At 33.5% G+C, this 15,979-nt stretch overlaps 1 protein-coding gene across 6 annotated transcripts in view; it reads left to right on the top strand.

Moving 5' to 3' along the window:
• The window catches only part of AGFG1 (ArfGAP with FG repeats 1), a 78,896-nt gene that overhangs the window by 44,889 nt on the left and 18,028 nt on the right, over positions 1-15,979 (top strand). For 2 of the 6 annotated variants that reach the window (XM_055300009.1, XM_055300008.1), the window contains exons 4-9: positions 2,528-2,690; positions 3,703-3,856; positions 10,612-10,731; positions 11,385-11,456; positions 12,980-13,189; positions 14,314-14,494. In XM_055300009.1, the coding sequence (XP_055155984.1) occupies positions 2,528-2,690; positions 3,703-3,856; positions 10,612-10,731; positions 11,385-11,456; positions 12,980-13,189; positions 14,314-14,494 (900 nt within the window). The remainder of the gene's footprint in view (positions 1-2,527; positions 2,691-3,702; positions 3,857-10,611; positions 10,732-11,384; positions 11,457-12,979; positions 13,190-14,313; positions 14,495-15,979) is intronic. The other 4 variants (XM_055300010.1, XM_055300011.1, XM_055300014.1 and 1 more) reach the window with 2 other exon arrangements.

Below are 15,979 nucleotides of genomic sequence, written 5' to 3'. Positions count from 1 at the left end.
CTACGAACCTTGGATTCTTACTGTTCTCTAGAAGAGACTACTTTCTGCAAGGCAGGATTAGCCAGAGCTAGGGCTACATTCAGTGGCACTAGATACATTAGGTATGAATGCAGATAAAAAAGCATATTAGTAAAATTCTAGTTCAAGAAAGAAGAAAATCTTTGAGGGTAGGGTAGTAGTAAAAATGTGGTGGCATAAATGATTCTCTTAAAATGAAGTGTATAATTATCCTTCTATTGTTTCAGGTCTTAATTTCCAAGACCTTGTATCCTGTAGTTAGACCTTTCTCCTTGGATAGCCAACGCCTAATTTTTTATTTTTTCGACAGCTTTACTAACTCAGAAAGTTAGTTTGAATAGAATTTAGCTAGGGTTTCAGATAGTTTATCTTCCGCTAGTGAAAGAAAGGTGTGCATGAGTAAGAGTCGATAGATTTAAAACCATAGATTCCCTCACATTTATGATGGTAATAATAATAAAATTATTAATTCAGACCATAACCCAAAAAACTCAAATAATTATAATTCATTTTACTTTTTCTGTCCTGAGAAAAACAATGTAGTAATGATAATGATACAAATACACACTTGAACGGTGGGCACCTAGACAGAGTGACCCACATTCAGGCGGGCCAGACACTGCATTTTGAACTCAGGCTGCCGCATATCTGTAATGAGAGAGCAGTGTGTGGTGGGTTTTTAAGATGACATAAGCACTGTGCAAGTATATTCTCCCTAAAGATCCTCACTGTACTTAAAACCTTGAGGCGATGGTCTTAGATCTGAAGGGGTTTTGAAATTGACCAGTTTTCATACTCACTTCCTGTGCTATACAAGCCTAGCTTTTTTACTTTTAGTCAGATGAATGTTTGAATTATATAGTTTTATCTGGTTTTATCCTTTCATAAGACTTGACTGTACTCAAAAATGGATATCATCAGTGAATACACCAGATTATGGGAAAACATAACTTCCTGTTTTCATTTTCATATTGTATCTGTCCCATTAATTGGGAAAGCAGTTGTATTGTTATTATTGTATAGTTTGATAATAGCTAACACTTATGTAGCTAATACACCTGTACTGGGAACTGTTCTAAGTACTTTACAAGTGTTAACTTGGTCATACTTCATAGCTGTATCTCCATTTTATAGATGAATAGTCAGAGGCGCAAAGGGTTAAAGTAGTTTGCCCTGGGTTTTGTAGCTGTTGAGCGGTAGAGCTGTGATTTGAACTCTCTAGAACACATAGATGTTCTCAACCACTGTTCTCTCTCCTAAGTCCTCCAAGTGATATGGGGGTGGAGAGTGGGGAGTAGGGTAGGGTGGGACAAAACCTAGAAATAGAACGAAGGCTCTTACATGATCCCAGCCCTAGAGATTAGCATTGGTGATGTTTGAGATTGTGTTCTTCCTGTCTCTCTTCCCTTTCTTTACTCTCTTCCTCTTACAAATCTTGTACTTACATGATAGAGATCAAACCTGAAAGACCTGTAAAGTCTTTGGGACATCTTTCCATGTCAGAACAAGAATAGCTCTGTAGTATTCCCCTTTGAGTATATTTTTCTTGATAAATGTTTGGTATGGGGCCAGTTTTTTGAAATTAGCTATGAAAACATGCATGTACATGTATCTGTGTTAATTATTCAATTAATCCCCAAAGAGAAGTATCTGGAAGTTGTACTTCTGGGATACAGAGCAGACTTTTTTATATCTTTTATATATTTAATTATATATATATATTTTAGTAACAAAATTTATAAAATTTATGCTCAGAGCAGATGTGAATATTTTAATTCGCATTTTTCTAAGGTTACAAATGTTTTCATTTCTGTGTCTTCATTTGTGAACTGTTTCTGCTTATTTAAAAATTGAGTTGTTGATCTTATTCTCCTAGATTTGTAATAGATCTTTATATTTTAGACTATTAACTGTAATGTAATAAATGTTTTTCCTTTCTTCTCTCTTCCCAAATGTTATTTATGATCTTATGATACTTTAGTTTATGAAAATTAGAGGTTTTTTTTTTTAATTTTTATTTATTTATGATAGTCACAGAGAGAGAGAGAGGCAGAGACACAGGCAGAGGGAGAAGCAGGCTCCATGCACCGGAAGCCCGACGTGGGATTCGATCCCGGGTCTCCAGGATCACGCCCTGGGCCAAAGGCAGGCGCCAAACCGCTGCACCACCCAGGGATCCCCGAAAATTAGAGTTTTAACTGCTCATAGTAATGAATAACTATAGGTCCTCTGTTGTTAAAAAAAAAAAAAAAAAAGCAGTTGCTATATTTTATTTATTTCTAAGAAAAATTATAATTGAAACAAGTTTTGTGGTTAGTCTTTATTACCCTTGCTAAATGCGTATTTCAGTTAAGTGCAGTCTTACCCAATCAGTTCTAAGAGAGTTTTGAAATAAGATTAATGTTGAAATAATCTTGTAAAAAATGAGAATTAAGTTTATCATTTTTAAGCATAGTATTCGCTACATTTTTCTTAGGTAACTGTCTGCTTAATTCTTCATATGTTTTAGGTATGTCCCTCCAGAACAAGCCAAAGTGGTGGCATCAGTTCATGCATCTATTTCAGGGTCCTCTGCCAGTAGCACAAGCAGCACACCTGAGGTCAAACCACTGAAGTCTCTCTTAGGAGATTCAGCACCAGCTCTGCACTTAAATAAGGGCACGCCTAGTCAGGTGAGTAGTCTTAAGTCTTCGTAGTGGCTTCTACTTAAGAAGGATAGTATCATGAATTTGGGAATTCTTTAAGACCGTCGCATAAGTTTAAATGTCAATAGCATTCTATCCTAATGGTTTATAATATATTAAAGAATCTTGGTTAAGATGTGCATATTTTTGTTCTTTTTTTGCTATTGTAAATTAGAGTTTCCTTGAATGTGCGCCATAGGTTTGTAAAGGTCTACAGGAAGGTTGTTAATAGTTAGCTATCGTATAACATACATTTAGTAAAACATGACTTTAACTCCTCAGTTAGAGCAGTATAGTCTCTGTGATGGACTTTTACAAGAAAGGATTTCTTAGCAGTAAAATTTTCTCCTTGCCTGATTGTGAAGCATGTTTATCATTGAAACACAGGTGACTTACATACCTTATTTAAAAAAAATTAAACAGATGGAAGTCTTTTCATAAGTAAAAGTGTGTGTTTCTGTGCTTTATTACAGTTGATTGACCTGTGACACATTTGTTCTTCTCTGGCATTGCAATGTCTGTCCTACACAAGAATGCTTCTGAGGCATAGTACTATTTGAATTAAAACCTACCCTTTTTAATAATACACACTAGGGCATCTGAATAAAATTACTTAGTTTTCACAAGAGTTTTGAGTGAAAAATGAAAGGCTAGGTCAGTATATTGTACTCTTTCACATCATAAACAGAATGATTATGTTTTCTGCAATTCTTATAATTGCTCTCTTAGCAGTAAGTCTGTCTTGTGTTTAAGGTATAACAACTGTTGTAATACAGTATTTCTTTGCTTTTGGCTTTGTACTTAGAATTGAGAGATAATTTGGGAATAGATGTTGAAAATTTGTGCTTTTTAAAAAATATCAAAGTATTCAAAACTACAAATAAAAGATTATGTGATCTAATCTTTAAACTGTGTTTTAAGCTTGGTGAATTGAAAATAATGTTATAAAAATGTAGCAGGTCTGACTGGAAACTCTTTATAGTTAATATGTGGTTTATAGTCCCCGGTTGTAGGTCGCTCTCAAGCGCAGCAGCAGGAAAAGAAGCAGTTTGACCTTTTAAGTGATCTTGGCTCAGACATCTTTGCTGCTCCAGCACCTCAGTCAACAGCTACAGCCAATTTTGCTAACTTTGCACATTTCAACAGTCATGCAGGTAAGTGTTTTTTCCAACAGCTTTTTTGGACAACATGTATATATAGCACCAAGAAACATCCATTCTCTTTTAAAACTTAAGTATCAGTAAATGTGTTGTTGAGGGAGTGGGCCCTCATAGCTGTTGAGTTGTAATATGTAGCCATGTAGTGCTTTTTTAATCATAGAAGAGATTATACTTAATGTCAGATACTGACATGACCTCTTTCCAAAGAAAAACGGGAAAAGACTTTTAATATATTTTTTTACTTTTTTAATATGGAAAATTGCACATACTCAGAAGTGACCAGTTAATATAACCCGTGTGTACTCATTGCTTATGACTAATCTGGTTTCATTTGTTATTCTACTATTTTCCTCCTCTTACATTATTTTGAAGCAATTTTAGACATTCTAGTTTATTCTTAAGATTTTACATATATCTATGAAACAAGAACTTTGTTAAACGTAACTACAGTAGTGTTATCACTCCGTAAATAATAGTAATAATATTTATTATTATTCATTAGTCACAATTTGGATTTTCTTTTTTCTTAATTTATTTTTTATTTTTTTATTCTTTTTTCAATTTGGATTTTCCATTCCAGTTCAGACAGACACACACGCACACAGTTTATTCAGATAAGGTGTACACACTGTAGTTGTGAGATATATTACTTAGTCTGTGGGTTCTTCTTCCATTTCATTTTTCTCCTTTGTTATTCTTTTGTTAAAGAAATCAGGTTATTTGTCCTGTAGAGTTTTTTACTTGATTTTAATCTGAATTTGTTGATTGCACCACTCTGAGGTCCCTTAACAGGTTCCCCTCTCCTCTTTATTCTCTGTAAATTGATGGTTGGATCTAGATTCGTGATCCATTACAGGTTCTTTCTTTGGAGGGGGGCAACCTGCTACTTACCCACTTAAGAGGCACATAATACCAATTGTTTCTGATTTGTAATGTGAGCTGTTGATGCTTTGTGCCTGGATACAGAATGTTGATACTCTAAATTTATCATTCCTTTATTTATGAGCTGAAATATTTCTTTAAAAATTTTTGATATCCAGTGGTATAATTAGCAGAGGAAAGTTAATACATGACTGATTCTAACCAATCACATATTGGAATGAGTTGAATCCCCACCATATTTTAATGATGATCTGTTTTTTTGTTTCATATCATTATGGATTCATAGATTTAACATTTGCTATTATCTCAAATCTGTTGTCATCATTATCTTTATTTATGTTCAAATTATCCCATCTTTAGAGCAGCAAGCATCTTCAGGTTGACTCTAAAAGATACAACTTCTTTTTTATTTCCAGATTTAACATGTTTGTTACAAAGAGTTTAATGCACTTCACCAAAAATTAGAAGTTGCAGTTTTGTTTTGAAAATGAATATATAAACCTTGCAGTTATCTAGATAATTGATTTAAAAATTGATTATTAAAGTACAGATGTAATCATTTGTGTCTTTCTAATTATAGTAGTAAATAACTGTAATGGATAGTGAAATGGCATAATGTAGTGAAAAGAAATAGGCTTTGCAATCAGAATGAATCTTTAGAGTTGTTTCTTGATGCCTCCTTCTACTTTTTAAATAAGGTATGATGTAAACGATCTAAACGCCTACATTGTATTTATACAATGGGAAATAATCTTTTGGATGCCAGTAAGCTTTGATGTGTATGTCATAGAAAGTTTACCTGCCTGCATTTGTGAATGGTTGAGTAAGCATCAAACCAAACGTAGAGCACTAAAACTAAGAATAGGTTGTTATTTCATAGCTGTTTTATTTGATCATTTGAAACTTTGCTTTATATTTTTGCATGTATGTATGAGATACTAGTTAGCTAATGTTTTTTAATTGATTTGTTACAGATTTTTAAAATTTTAATTATATAATCAAGAAAAATTCAAGACTATCTTTCTAAAACTTGTATTTCACTGGTTTATGAGTATAACAGAAACTAGCACTTAGAGAATTGATTTCCTATTTGTATTTTAGAACTTATTTTACCTTCTTTTCTCACCTGTAAGATTGTGGTGTTACTCCTCCTTTTTCTTTCAATTTGAAGACCTGGCTTATAGTTGGATAATGTATAAAGTATAACCTATATAAATGTACACATCCAAAATGTACTGTTTAAGATGGTTTGAAAAATTATGGGAAATCTGTGCTTCAGCCACATTTCTTTCTAGCAAGCATTAAAGGAACTTTTTGTTTTAAATATTAGTGAGAAAATAAATATTAAAGTATTTTCTAAGGGCATGCCACAGAAGCAAATTATGGTGTAATTTGTGTGTATGTGTGTTTGCTTTAAAAAGAGATCCAGTGATAAAGAGGATCTCTTTCTCAGCAGAGATTATACTGAGAAGAGTAAGAAATCAGGAAGCTTAAGATGTTGGGGGCTGTGGTAAGTTTCCTTTCTCCTGTGTTAGCTGAACAGGGAAAGTCCAGGAAACCTAGGGAGACTTCTTCCCCTTCACCCTTCAGGTGGGCAGCTAGTCTCCTGTGACCAGACAGGTGCCCCAACTCTTTTTTTTCCCACCTGTTGCTTTCGAATGCTAGCAAAAGGAGTTGAAGAATCCAAGAATGTAGAGTGAACCTTCTATAATACATGAATAGTTTACATTTATCTCAGTTTTACACTTACTGAAATAGAATTTGAAATGACTGATAAGTAACTACCAAGATCTTTTATAAATTTTTAATTTACTTCATGTTTCTCTTGTGTTTTTGTCTTTTAATACAATTTGTGAGTATTCATTATTCAAGGAATTAGTGCCATGTTCTTCCCTGTAGTGTCGTTAGCCAGACATCATTATACATATAGGTCATTGCAGCTCCGCAAGTTGCTTTGTACCATGATCCCACTCATAGTATCAATGACTCCTTTAAAATGCTCTTTGAGAATAGTAGCCCTTATTTAATTGTAGAATTTTTTTTTTAAAGAAAGAAAAGAAACCTGTAATTTTTATCAGATTGATAGAGATCTTAACTATTTTGTCTCTTTTCCACATGTGGTGGAAATAGTAGGAAGGATAAGTCTGTGAGGATAGAGTTTAATAACCACGTCAGTTAGGCCAGGTTGCCTAAGAGGAGTAGTTTTTTAGCCTAAAGTTCTTGTTTACAAATGCAAACTCAAGTCACCTTTTTTTTTTTTTCTTTTTTCAAACATGATTTGATTCCGGGTGAAAAAAATATATACACATGCTACAAAAAGAAGCTTGTAAAGTTATTTATTTCCTCTTTTTCCATTCTATATATTTTTTTGCCAGCCTTTACAGGAACCCTGAATCTTTATTTTTCCATATATGGTTCATAAATATAAAGTCATTGATAGCTAAGTTCTTACCCTGAAATTTTCGTGTTTATTTTTATTTTTTCTAAATTTATTTGAGAGAGAGCAAGCGACTGTGTGCATGAGTACAGTAAGTGGAAGGAGGGACAGGGAGAGCATCTTCCAGCAGACTCCCTCAAGAGATCATGACTGAGCCAAAACCAAAGAGTTGGACACTCAACTAATTGAGTCACCCAGGCACCCCCTTAATTAAGAAAAAATTTTTAAGGTGAAAATTTTCTCCTATACAAATTGATATGACAGATGGAACTTTTAATAGCAAATGATGATTATATAGATATGCCAGTCTACTTAGCATTATTTTATAGGGAAACCTGTTGTATTTTGCAGATAGTTTAGTGACTTAAAAGCCACATGTCTTCACCCTTCACCCAAACATCCTGGCTGAGATGGTATGTAAGGATGTGTATCAGTGGTGGGATTATTACTGTGTTCAGAAAAAGTCATCTTCTGCAAAAGTACTTATGCAGTTAGAAACATAATTACCTTACAGAATTTCATAGTTATTTTGCTTGGTAATAAGCTTACCACAAACTTATAACTATAAACTGTCATTGATTTTTGTTACACCTTGTACTAAGGATGTTAAACTTTATTGTCTTGCCACCCAGTTAACATAAGTGAGTAGTATAATGCATTGTGGAGGGAACTGCATGCAAAGGGGGGATGTTCTAACCCCCTGTTGCCACATGGACATACAGCATGTTCAAAAAACTGAGAACTTGTCTTTTGAAATATAACCCACTCTAAATTTGACGACTTCCTGTACCATATTCTCTTATTCTTTTGTTTTCCAGTAAATATTTGACTATATAAACTTATTTTGTCTTTTAGTGGAATTTTCCTCTTTTGGGCCGAGGATTCTGAAGTTCTTAAATATTTATTCCTGTTGCCTTATAAATTGTAGAGTCATATTGCTGGATTTGCAAGTATAGGCCTTTCTTCTTCTTCTTCTTCTTCTTCTTCTTCTTCTTCTTCTTTCTTCTTCTTTCTTCTTTCTTTCTTCTTCTTTCTTCTTCTTTCTTCTTCTTTCTTCTTCTTTCTTCTTCTTTCTTCTTCTTTCTTCTTTCTTTCTTCTTTCTTCTTTCTTCTTTCTTCTTTCTTCTTCTCTAGTGAAAAAACTGATAACGCCAAAACAATTGAGGGACTTGTCCAAGGCTGTGTATGATGTTTATGTTAGGATGGAATTCTCTGATTATTTTGGATTCTCTTTTCACTAAACTTACTTGATTATTACTAAATGGTAACTGTGTTTTTAAACTTATTTTTATTATTTATACTTGTGTCAATATTTCTTCCAAAATATTTTTCAATATATTGATCTTCTATTATTTATTAGTATATCTTTCATTGTGTTGATTTTGGGGGAAGGTAAAAAAAAATCTCAGCTTATAAAGAAATTGAATTTTATTATGTTAGGTAAAAACAATAACAAAAGATTTCAGAGTATCCAGAAAAAAATACAGAATTTCTTTTGTTAAGCAGTAAGCAGCCTTTTAATTTAGATACCTCCGTGTAATGTTTGAGAGCTAAGACAACCATGTTTAAAAAGGTTTTCAAGAACAAAGCGTGAGCAGTGATATGTATACATAGGATAACACTTCCTACCTGTCAGAAGTGCTAGATGTGGGGACGTAGGAAAAGAAGTGTCACAGGAGTCTAGTAAAAGGAGGTCTACTTTATAGGTGTCTCCCCCCCCCCCACTACAGTCATGCCCTTTCAGCTATACACAAAACAGTGATTACGTAAAATGTAAATTTTCCTGATTATCTTCCTAGAATAATGTTTTACTTTGTTAGTGGAAAAATTCCTTATTTAGTAACATTTTTTGGTTTGTATATAGTTAATACATATTTATTGCAAAAGCTTAGTAAACTCAGGCAATGGAGAAAATGATACTAATCTGAAAACTCACTGCTTTGAGTTAATGAAAATGCAGATTTTCTATGCACATGATACCATGCTAACAAAATTGGCAGATGAAAATGTATTTGGAATTTATTAACCTCTTTATTTTATTTTGTCATAAGCATTTTTGAATGGACTACATATTTTACGTGATTTTTTTAAATGACTGCCTTATGTTTCTTTGTATGATGTTTCATAGTACATTTAAGTGATCCCTCATTGCTGGCCATTTGAGTTTTAAATTTTTTTCATTACTATAAGACGCAGGTTATTTAGCTGTTGGATATAATACTCATTTACAAGATTATTTCTTTTTTTTAAGGTTTTATTTAAGAGAGAGTGAGAGAGAGAGGGCATGCACACATGAACGGGGTCAGGTGGGGGTCTTAGGGGGGTGGCGCAGAAGAAGAGGGAGAGGCAGACTCCCTGTTGAGCAGGGAGCCTGATTTGGGGCTTGATCCCAGGACCCTGAAATCACCATCTGAGCCAAAGGCAGACGCTTAACCTACTGAGCCACCCAGGCGCCCCTACAAGATTATTTCTTTACAGAATTTCCTTGAAGTAGAATTCCCTGCAAGGATTTAAAGCGGCTGACTTAACTATGTTGATGGCATTTGACCTTTATCTTTTGGCATGCTTTTCATTCTTCCCACTTAGCATTCCCTTTGCTGCATACCAGCCACTTCCCATCATAGTCTCTCTAATAAAAAGATAGCATCCATTTTAGCCTTTACAAAAAAATCTTTTGAATTGTTTTATTTAGATACATAGTTTAAGTTTAGAGAAGTCTAAAAATTTGCTCTTATGTTGATGATCAGTGAGAAAATACCAGTTGGTCGTTTTCAAGGAGTCTGAAGTACACTAATGTTTTAAATGTTACTGTTTTCATCATTTCTCAAATTTTAGTATGTATGAAAAATGGCGGCTTCAAATAGAATGTGAATATCTTTGATCTGTTTGGCAATCATGTCCTTGTACACTACTTTTTTTTTTTTCATTTTTATATGCCATGGTGTAAAATAGCTGTAAACTTAGAAAAAAAAAACCCAAGAGAATATTAATGGAATTTAACCTTCTTTGTATCATTATTTTGGATTTACATAGTTGATGAATCACTTACTACCACCTTAAATCTGAATTTTCCAGAATGTAATCTATATCCTACAACCCTGTTTGCTTTACTGTAGCTCATTTAATGCTCTTAGTGTTTCCTTTAATAGAGTCACTTGTAAAGTACTATTCTGGAGGTTATTCAAAGGGTATTGTGTACACATTTATCATTGTAAAAGTGTTTGGGGAAATTTTTGGATACTTTTTAATGAATTGCTTGAAACTGGGTTAAATAAACATTGGTATGATTTAAAATTTGATTTCTAAATGAATTCTCTTCAAAGTGAGTTGTGAGACAGACACTCTTCATAAACTTCTTAAATTCATTTGTCATATTTTTCATTTATAATTTTCATATTCATTAACATATATTGTTCCTTACCATTTACAGCTCAGAATTCTGCAAATGCAGATTTTGCAAACTTTGATGCATTTGGACAGTCTAGTGGTTCGAGTAATTTTGGAGGTTTCCCCACAGCGAGTCACTCTCCTTTTCAGCCCCAAACTACAGGTAGAGCTTCTCTGGCATTATGCTTCAATGTTTACTTTAAAACACAAAACACTCTCTAGATGTAGTTTGAAAAATTATTCTATTAACTTAAATTCTATAATTATTTGATTTTCAAATAGTTCTATCTTATAAAGCTCTGGGGAAACCTGAAATCTTTATTTTTGTCTGTGTTCATCTGTTTTTTTAAACTCTTTGATGTGTTGTCTAATCCAAAGGGTTTTCCACTTCCTGCATATGAATCTTCCTTAAATTTCTTATGCACAGGAGCATTACAGTGCTAAAAATGTGTTAGGTTGACAGAGCACATTGATTTAGGCTCTGAATAAAGGAAGCTAATGACTCGCTTCCATAGAAATAAAAATATAATTTTCAAGGCAGGAAGCTTGAGAAGATAAATACTAGTACTCAAAAGGAGATCATGGAACACTTGATTGGACTGGAAACAGTTTTCAGTGCAGGAATTGGTCTTTAAACATGAGTGCTCTCCCATAAACTGTATTGTTTTCAGAATCTCACTGAACCCTCGTTTAGATCTTTGGCTGATTATTTTTCTTTCAACTTTTAACTGTGTGTGTTGTCTTAAAGCCTTTTCTTTCAATTTTCTTTTTTTTCTTCTTTAAATTCCATCATTCACATAATTTCTGGCTGTCCAGCATTTAGAATGCTTTCATCTAGCTGCAGTTTTGGTGAATTTACTTCCGCTTTTCCTCTCCAGGCTTCCAACAGTAAGTTCTGTTGTCAAGTAGGCATCTTTTACTAATTTGTATGTTTTATGTTGTTTCATGGATTTTTCAATTATAGAATGTTATTCATCTTCTAATGATAATCATTCTGAAATTCTCACTTTTATTCTCTCCACTGTTAACTCAGAGAACACAATAGTATACAAAAAGTTTATTTAATAGTTTAGTTTTTAATAATTTGAAATAAACTTCATCATACAAATGTTGAAAGCTTAGTATTATTATGTACTTTGTTCACCAGCTACTAGTAACAGATCACAATCTTAAATACCAACACACATTACTTAGTTTTAATTCAAAAGGACTGGAGTTTAATTCCTAAAAAAAATTTTATCAGTATATAGTTTAGAATGTCTATAATACTAATTGATGGGAAAGTGTTTGTGTTTTCTTTTTTAAAATAGGACTGAATCTTTCTGCTTTTTAAAATACCTGTAATTGTGTTTTATTATCACTTAATATATAATTATATGATATACTATTTTTATAGCATCAAAAGCATAGAATGAAATAGTCTGGCTTTATTTAGTCTTTTGGTAGGACTTTAGGGAAGTCTCTAGAGTACAGAACAGTCTTTAAAATCTTAGCAGTGTATATACAGTAGTGACCATTATTAGGTGAATTGTGATCTATAAATTTAAAAATTGGTATATTTAGACTATACATTGTATACTATAATTTTTATTCCTTGAACTATATATAATAGGGCATGATTTTACTGAGGACCACATGACATTATATGTACATTAAATTATTATGTGGAATTAAATATGGGCTCTTAAAATAAGTCTAAAGCTCAAAGACCACTTTTTAAGAAATTGTGGATCAAAAAAAATTGTGGATCAAAATAGTACATCTTAAACATTGTATTTATTTGTTTAAAGATTTTTTTTTTTTTATTCATGAGAGACACAGAGAGAGGCAGAGACATAGGCAGAGGGAGAAGCAGCAGGCTTCCCTCTGGGGAGCCTGCTGGGGGACTTAATCACAGGTCCCTGGAATCAACGACCTGAGCCAAAGGCAGACACTCAACATTGAGTCACCCAGGTGCCCCTTCCTAAACATTTTAAATCTCTATTTTGGGATTAGTTTCAATCCAGCCTTTATTGGAACTACAAGAGTTTATAGTATAAGATAACTTTACATCTTGCTTATGGAGTCCATTTAAGGAGAACTAGTAAAAGATGGTAGTGTATAGATAGCTGAATATTCTATAAAGTAACTGAGTCTCAACCTGGTAGTTTGGAGTTACTCCTCTGTGAATTATATTCTTCACCTCAGGGTAGATAATTACACAAAGAAACTTGTTACCCTACATGTTGCCAGGGCCTTTGAAAATATAGTTTCCCAAATTATAAAAATTCATATGTAGATGATTAAAGTTAAATGCCATTGGCCAGTAGGATTACTTATAGAACACTTAATTAAGGAAGAAATCATATAATCTATCAAAGGATTTTAGGAGAAATATAGAAATTTCAAGTGTTCTGTTTATTCTGTTACAGGTGGAAGTGCTGGATCAGTAAATGCTAATTTTGCTCATTTTGATAACTTCCCCAAATCCTCCAGTGCTGATTTTGGAACCTTCAGTACTTCCCAGAGTCATCAAACAGCATCAGCTGTTAGTAAAGTTTCAACGAACAAAGCTAGTCTACAGTCTACAGACAAATACGCAGCACTTGCTAATTTAGACAATATCTTCAGTGCTGGGCAAGGTATTAAGCTTTAAACAAAATAAATACAAATTTGTTTATTAAATAGTCCTCTAAATTTGGTTGTGTTTATTACATTTTAAGGTCGTTGTACTTTACTTGTAAAGAAATTTTGTACTAAATGGTTATGACTGTGTGGGACATTTTGGATGTGAAATAATTCAATAATGGGCCTTTTGGAAGGCCTAGAAACTATTTGTAAACTTCTAATTTTAAAAGAAAATAATTGACAAAATTTAATTTTGTCTTAGCATGTTTCACTGTTGGAAGGCCATAGAGGGCCAACAAATCCTATTAATAGCGCTGACAGCCTCCCGGTTATATTGTGGTTTTTGTAATATAATTATTTTGAACTATATTTATTATTAATATTTTGGTATTTAAAAAACCAAACCCATCATTTTTACAGTATATTTTTATACCTGGTTTTGCTCTTAAGGCCAGTATTTTGTCTCGCAAATTGCATAGTGTGCTGGAGAACGGCAGAGGTCTGCTTTTAGACTAGAGTCTGCATCCTGATCTCTTGACCATGCTTTGTCATCTCCAGAAGGAAGATAGTAGTAATAGATTGGATGTGTATGTTTTATTGCATCTCCGTCGTGTAGAACAGTGCCTGGCACATAAAGTGCTGTGTAAATGTTTCCTCTTATTACTGTCTCTAATTTTTTCATGATCAACCCTGGGGAAATGGTATTATTAATGGGGTTCACATTAGGTCTGGCATTTTATAAATTTGTATGTTCACTTGAATGAGATGCACCGGTTTTGGAGATGTTAATATAGCACTTTGAGAATTTGTTCTTTATGCATAATCTAGACATGTTATTGGTAGAGAGTCTTAGTTTTTGTTACAGAAAGAGCATTTTGTCTTTACCACAGTAGTATGTATAATAACTAATCTTGTCTGATAGTTTCTAGGTAGTTTATTAGGTAAGACTAGAGTTCTGTCCATTTATTTGCTTAGCTTTAAATCAGTTTTAAATTTACACCTTCTTCATGGCAAATGAAAAAGGTGTAAAATTTAAACAAGTTGATAAATTTGAAAGCATAAATTGATAGCATAACTAAATTGATAAATTGAAAATATTACTAAGTTTTCAGTGTAATTTGTTTCTGTGTGTTTATAGGCGGTGATCAAGGGAGTGGCTTTGGGGCCACAGGTAAAGCTCCTGTTGGTTCTGTGGTTTCAGTTCCCGGGCAGTCGAGTACATCCTCAGACAAATATGCAGCTTTGGCAGAACTAGACAGCGTTTTCAGCTCTGCAGCCACTTCCAGTAACGCATATACTTCCACAAGTAATGCTAGCAGGTACCTTGTCTCAGTCACTGTTCTTGGCTTTGTGTTTGATCTTTTTCTTCGACTCTGAATAACAATGTTAAATAATGACAGGGGACATATTTTTTAAATTCTCAAAATTTTTTTATAGTTGCAGAATCTGAGTTTAATTTGCTAATTAAAATATAATTCTTGAGTAATTGCCATTTTATCTTTTTATTTAATCAAAGGTCTTGTTATTTCTCTTCCTTGAACACTGAAGTGTAATGGAGTATGTACACATCTCAGAATGGGGAGTTATATACAGTTTTAATTATACTGAACCAGAGAATCCATTTAGCAAATTATATACTTTTAAGGTACAGTTTTTAGTTATGAAGACTAAACACTGAAAGTAACATGTTGTAGTTTTAGTTGTAAATAAACATTTTTAGGAATGTTTGCAAGAGAACCCAAGATCCAGTTCTGTATCTCGTCAGTGTCCTGCTGCTATTAACACATAGACATATCCGTGAACTGTGTTCAGATATAACTGGTGTGAGGGAATTCTTAGCAGCGGGAAGTCTTAACACATTTTAAGAGCAATAGATCTTTAAAAACTCCTATAGTTGTAACTTCTACATTTCTGAAGGAAACAGATCTAGAAGTACAGTTGACTTATAGAGTGCTTTGTCCATCGTTTTGTTTTCCATCCTGCAGATTGTCTCTTCTTTTGTTATCTGACTAGGTTTTTGTTTCCCTTCAGCACCTTTTCTTTTTTTTTTCTTTTAATAAATTAATTTTTATTGGTGTTCAATTTACCAACATACAGAATAACACCCAGTTCAGCACCTTTTCTAGGGAGAAATGGGAGGAATGTAACATCAACTACTTGGATTATCCAGTAATTGATTTTATGTGTGCCAAATAGGAAAAGTTGAATCCAAAGAATAAAGTTTAGAGTATTAATATATATTTGTTTCATTAAGATTGTGTTAGACTGGGATCCCTGGGTGGCGCAGCGGTTTGGCGCCTGCCTTTGGCCCAGGGCGCGATCCTGGAGACCCGGGATCGAATCCCACGTCGGGCTCCCGGTGCATGGAGCCTGCTTCTCCCTCTGCCTGTGTCTCTGCCTCTCTCTCTCTCTCTCTGTGACTATCATAAATAAATTAATTAATTAAAAAAAAAAAGATTGTGTTAGACTTACATAATAGTGAGCTATAGCAAGGTGACCATAGAGTCTGGAAACGTAGGTATACATAACAAATGGTTTGTTGAAATTATATTACGGTATATTAGTGGTCCACACAGTGTGGTCCTTGGAACATTTGGGATACCTGAGACGCTTTCAGGGAGTCTTTAAAGTTAAAACTGTGGTCATAATAATTCTGATAGGTTATTTGTGTTTTCAGTATTTGACATTTGTATTGATGGCACAGAAACAGTAGCTAGTACAAACCTCCCAGTACTTTGTCACAAATTAAGGCCACGACACTAAACTGTGCTAGTAGTCATCTAATAGTCGTTATATTTCTTACC

This window comes from Nyctereutes procyonoides, unplaced genomic scaffold, assembly GCF_905146905.1.
Source record: "Nyctereutes procyonoides isolate TBG_1078 unplaced genomic scaffold, NYPRO_anot_genome, whole genome shotgun sequence".
NCBI classification, from domain to species: domain Eukaryota; kingdom Metazoa; phylum Chordata; class Mammalia; order Carnivora; family Canidae; genus Nyctereutes; species Nyctereutes procyonoides.
The sequence above is the reverse complement of the archived record's forward strand: the minus strand, read 5'-3'. Positions and strand labels throughout refer to the sequence as shown.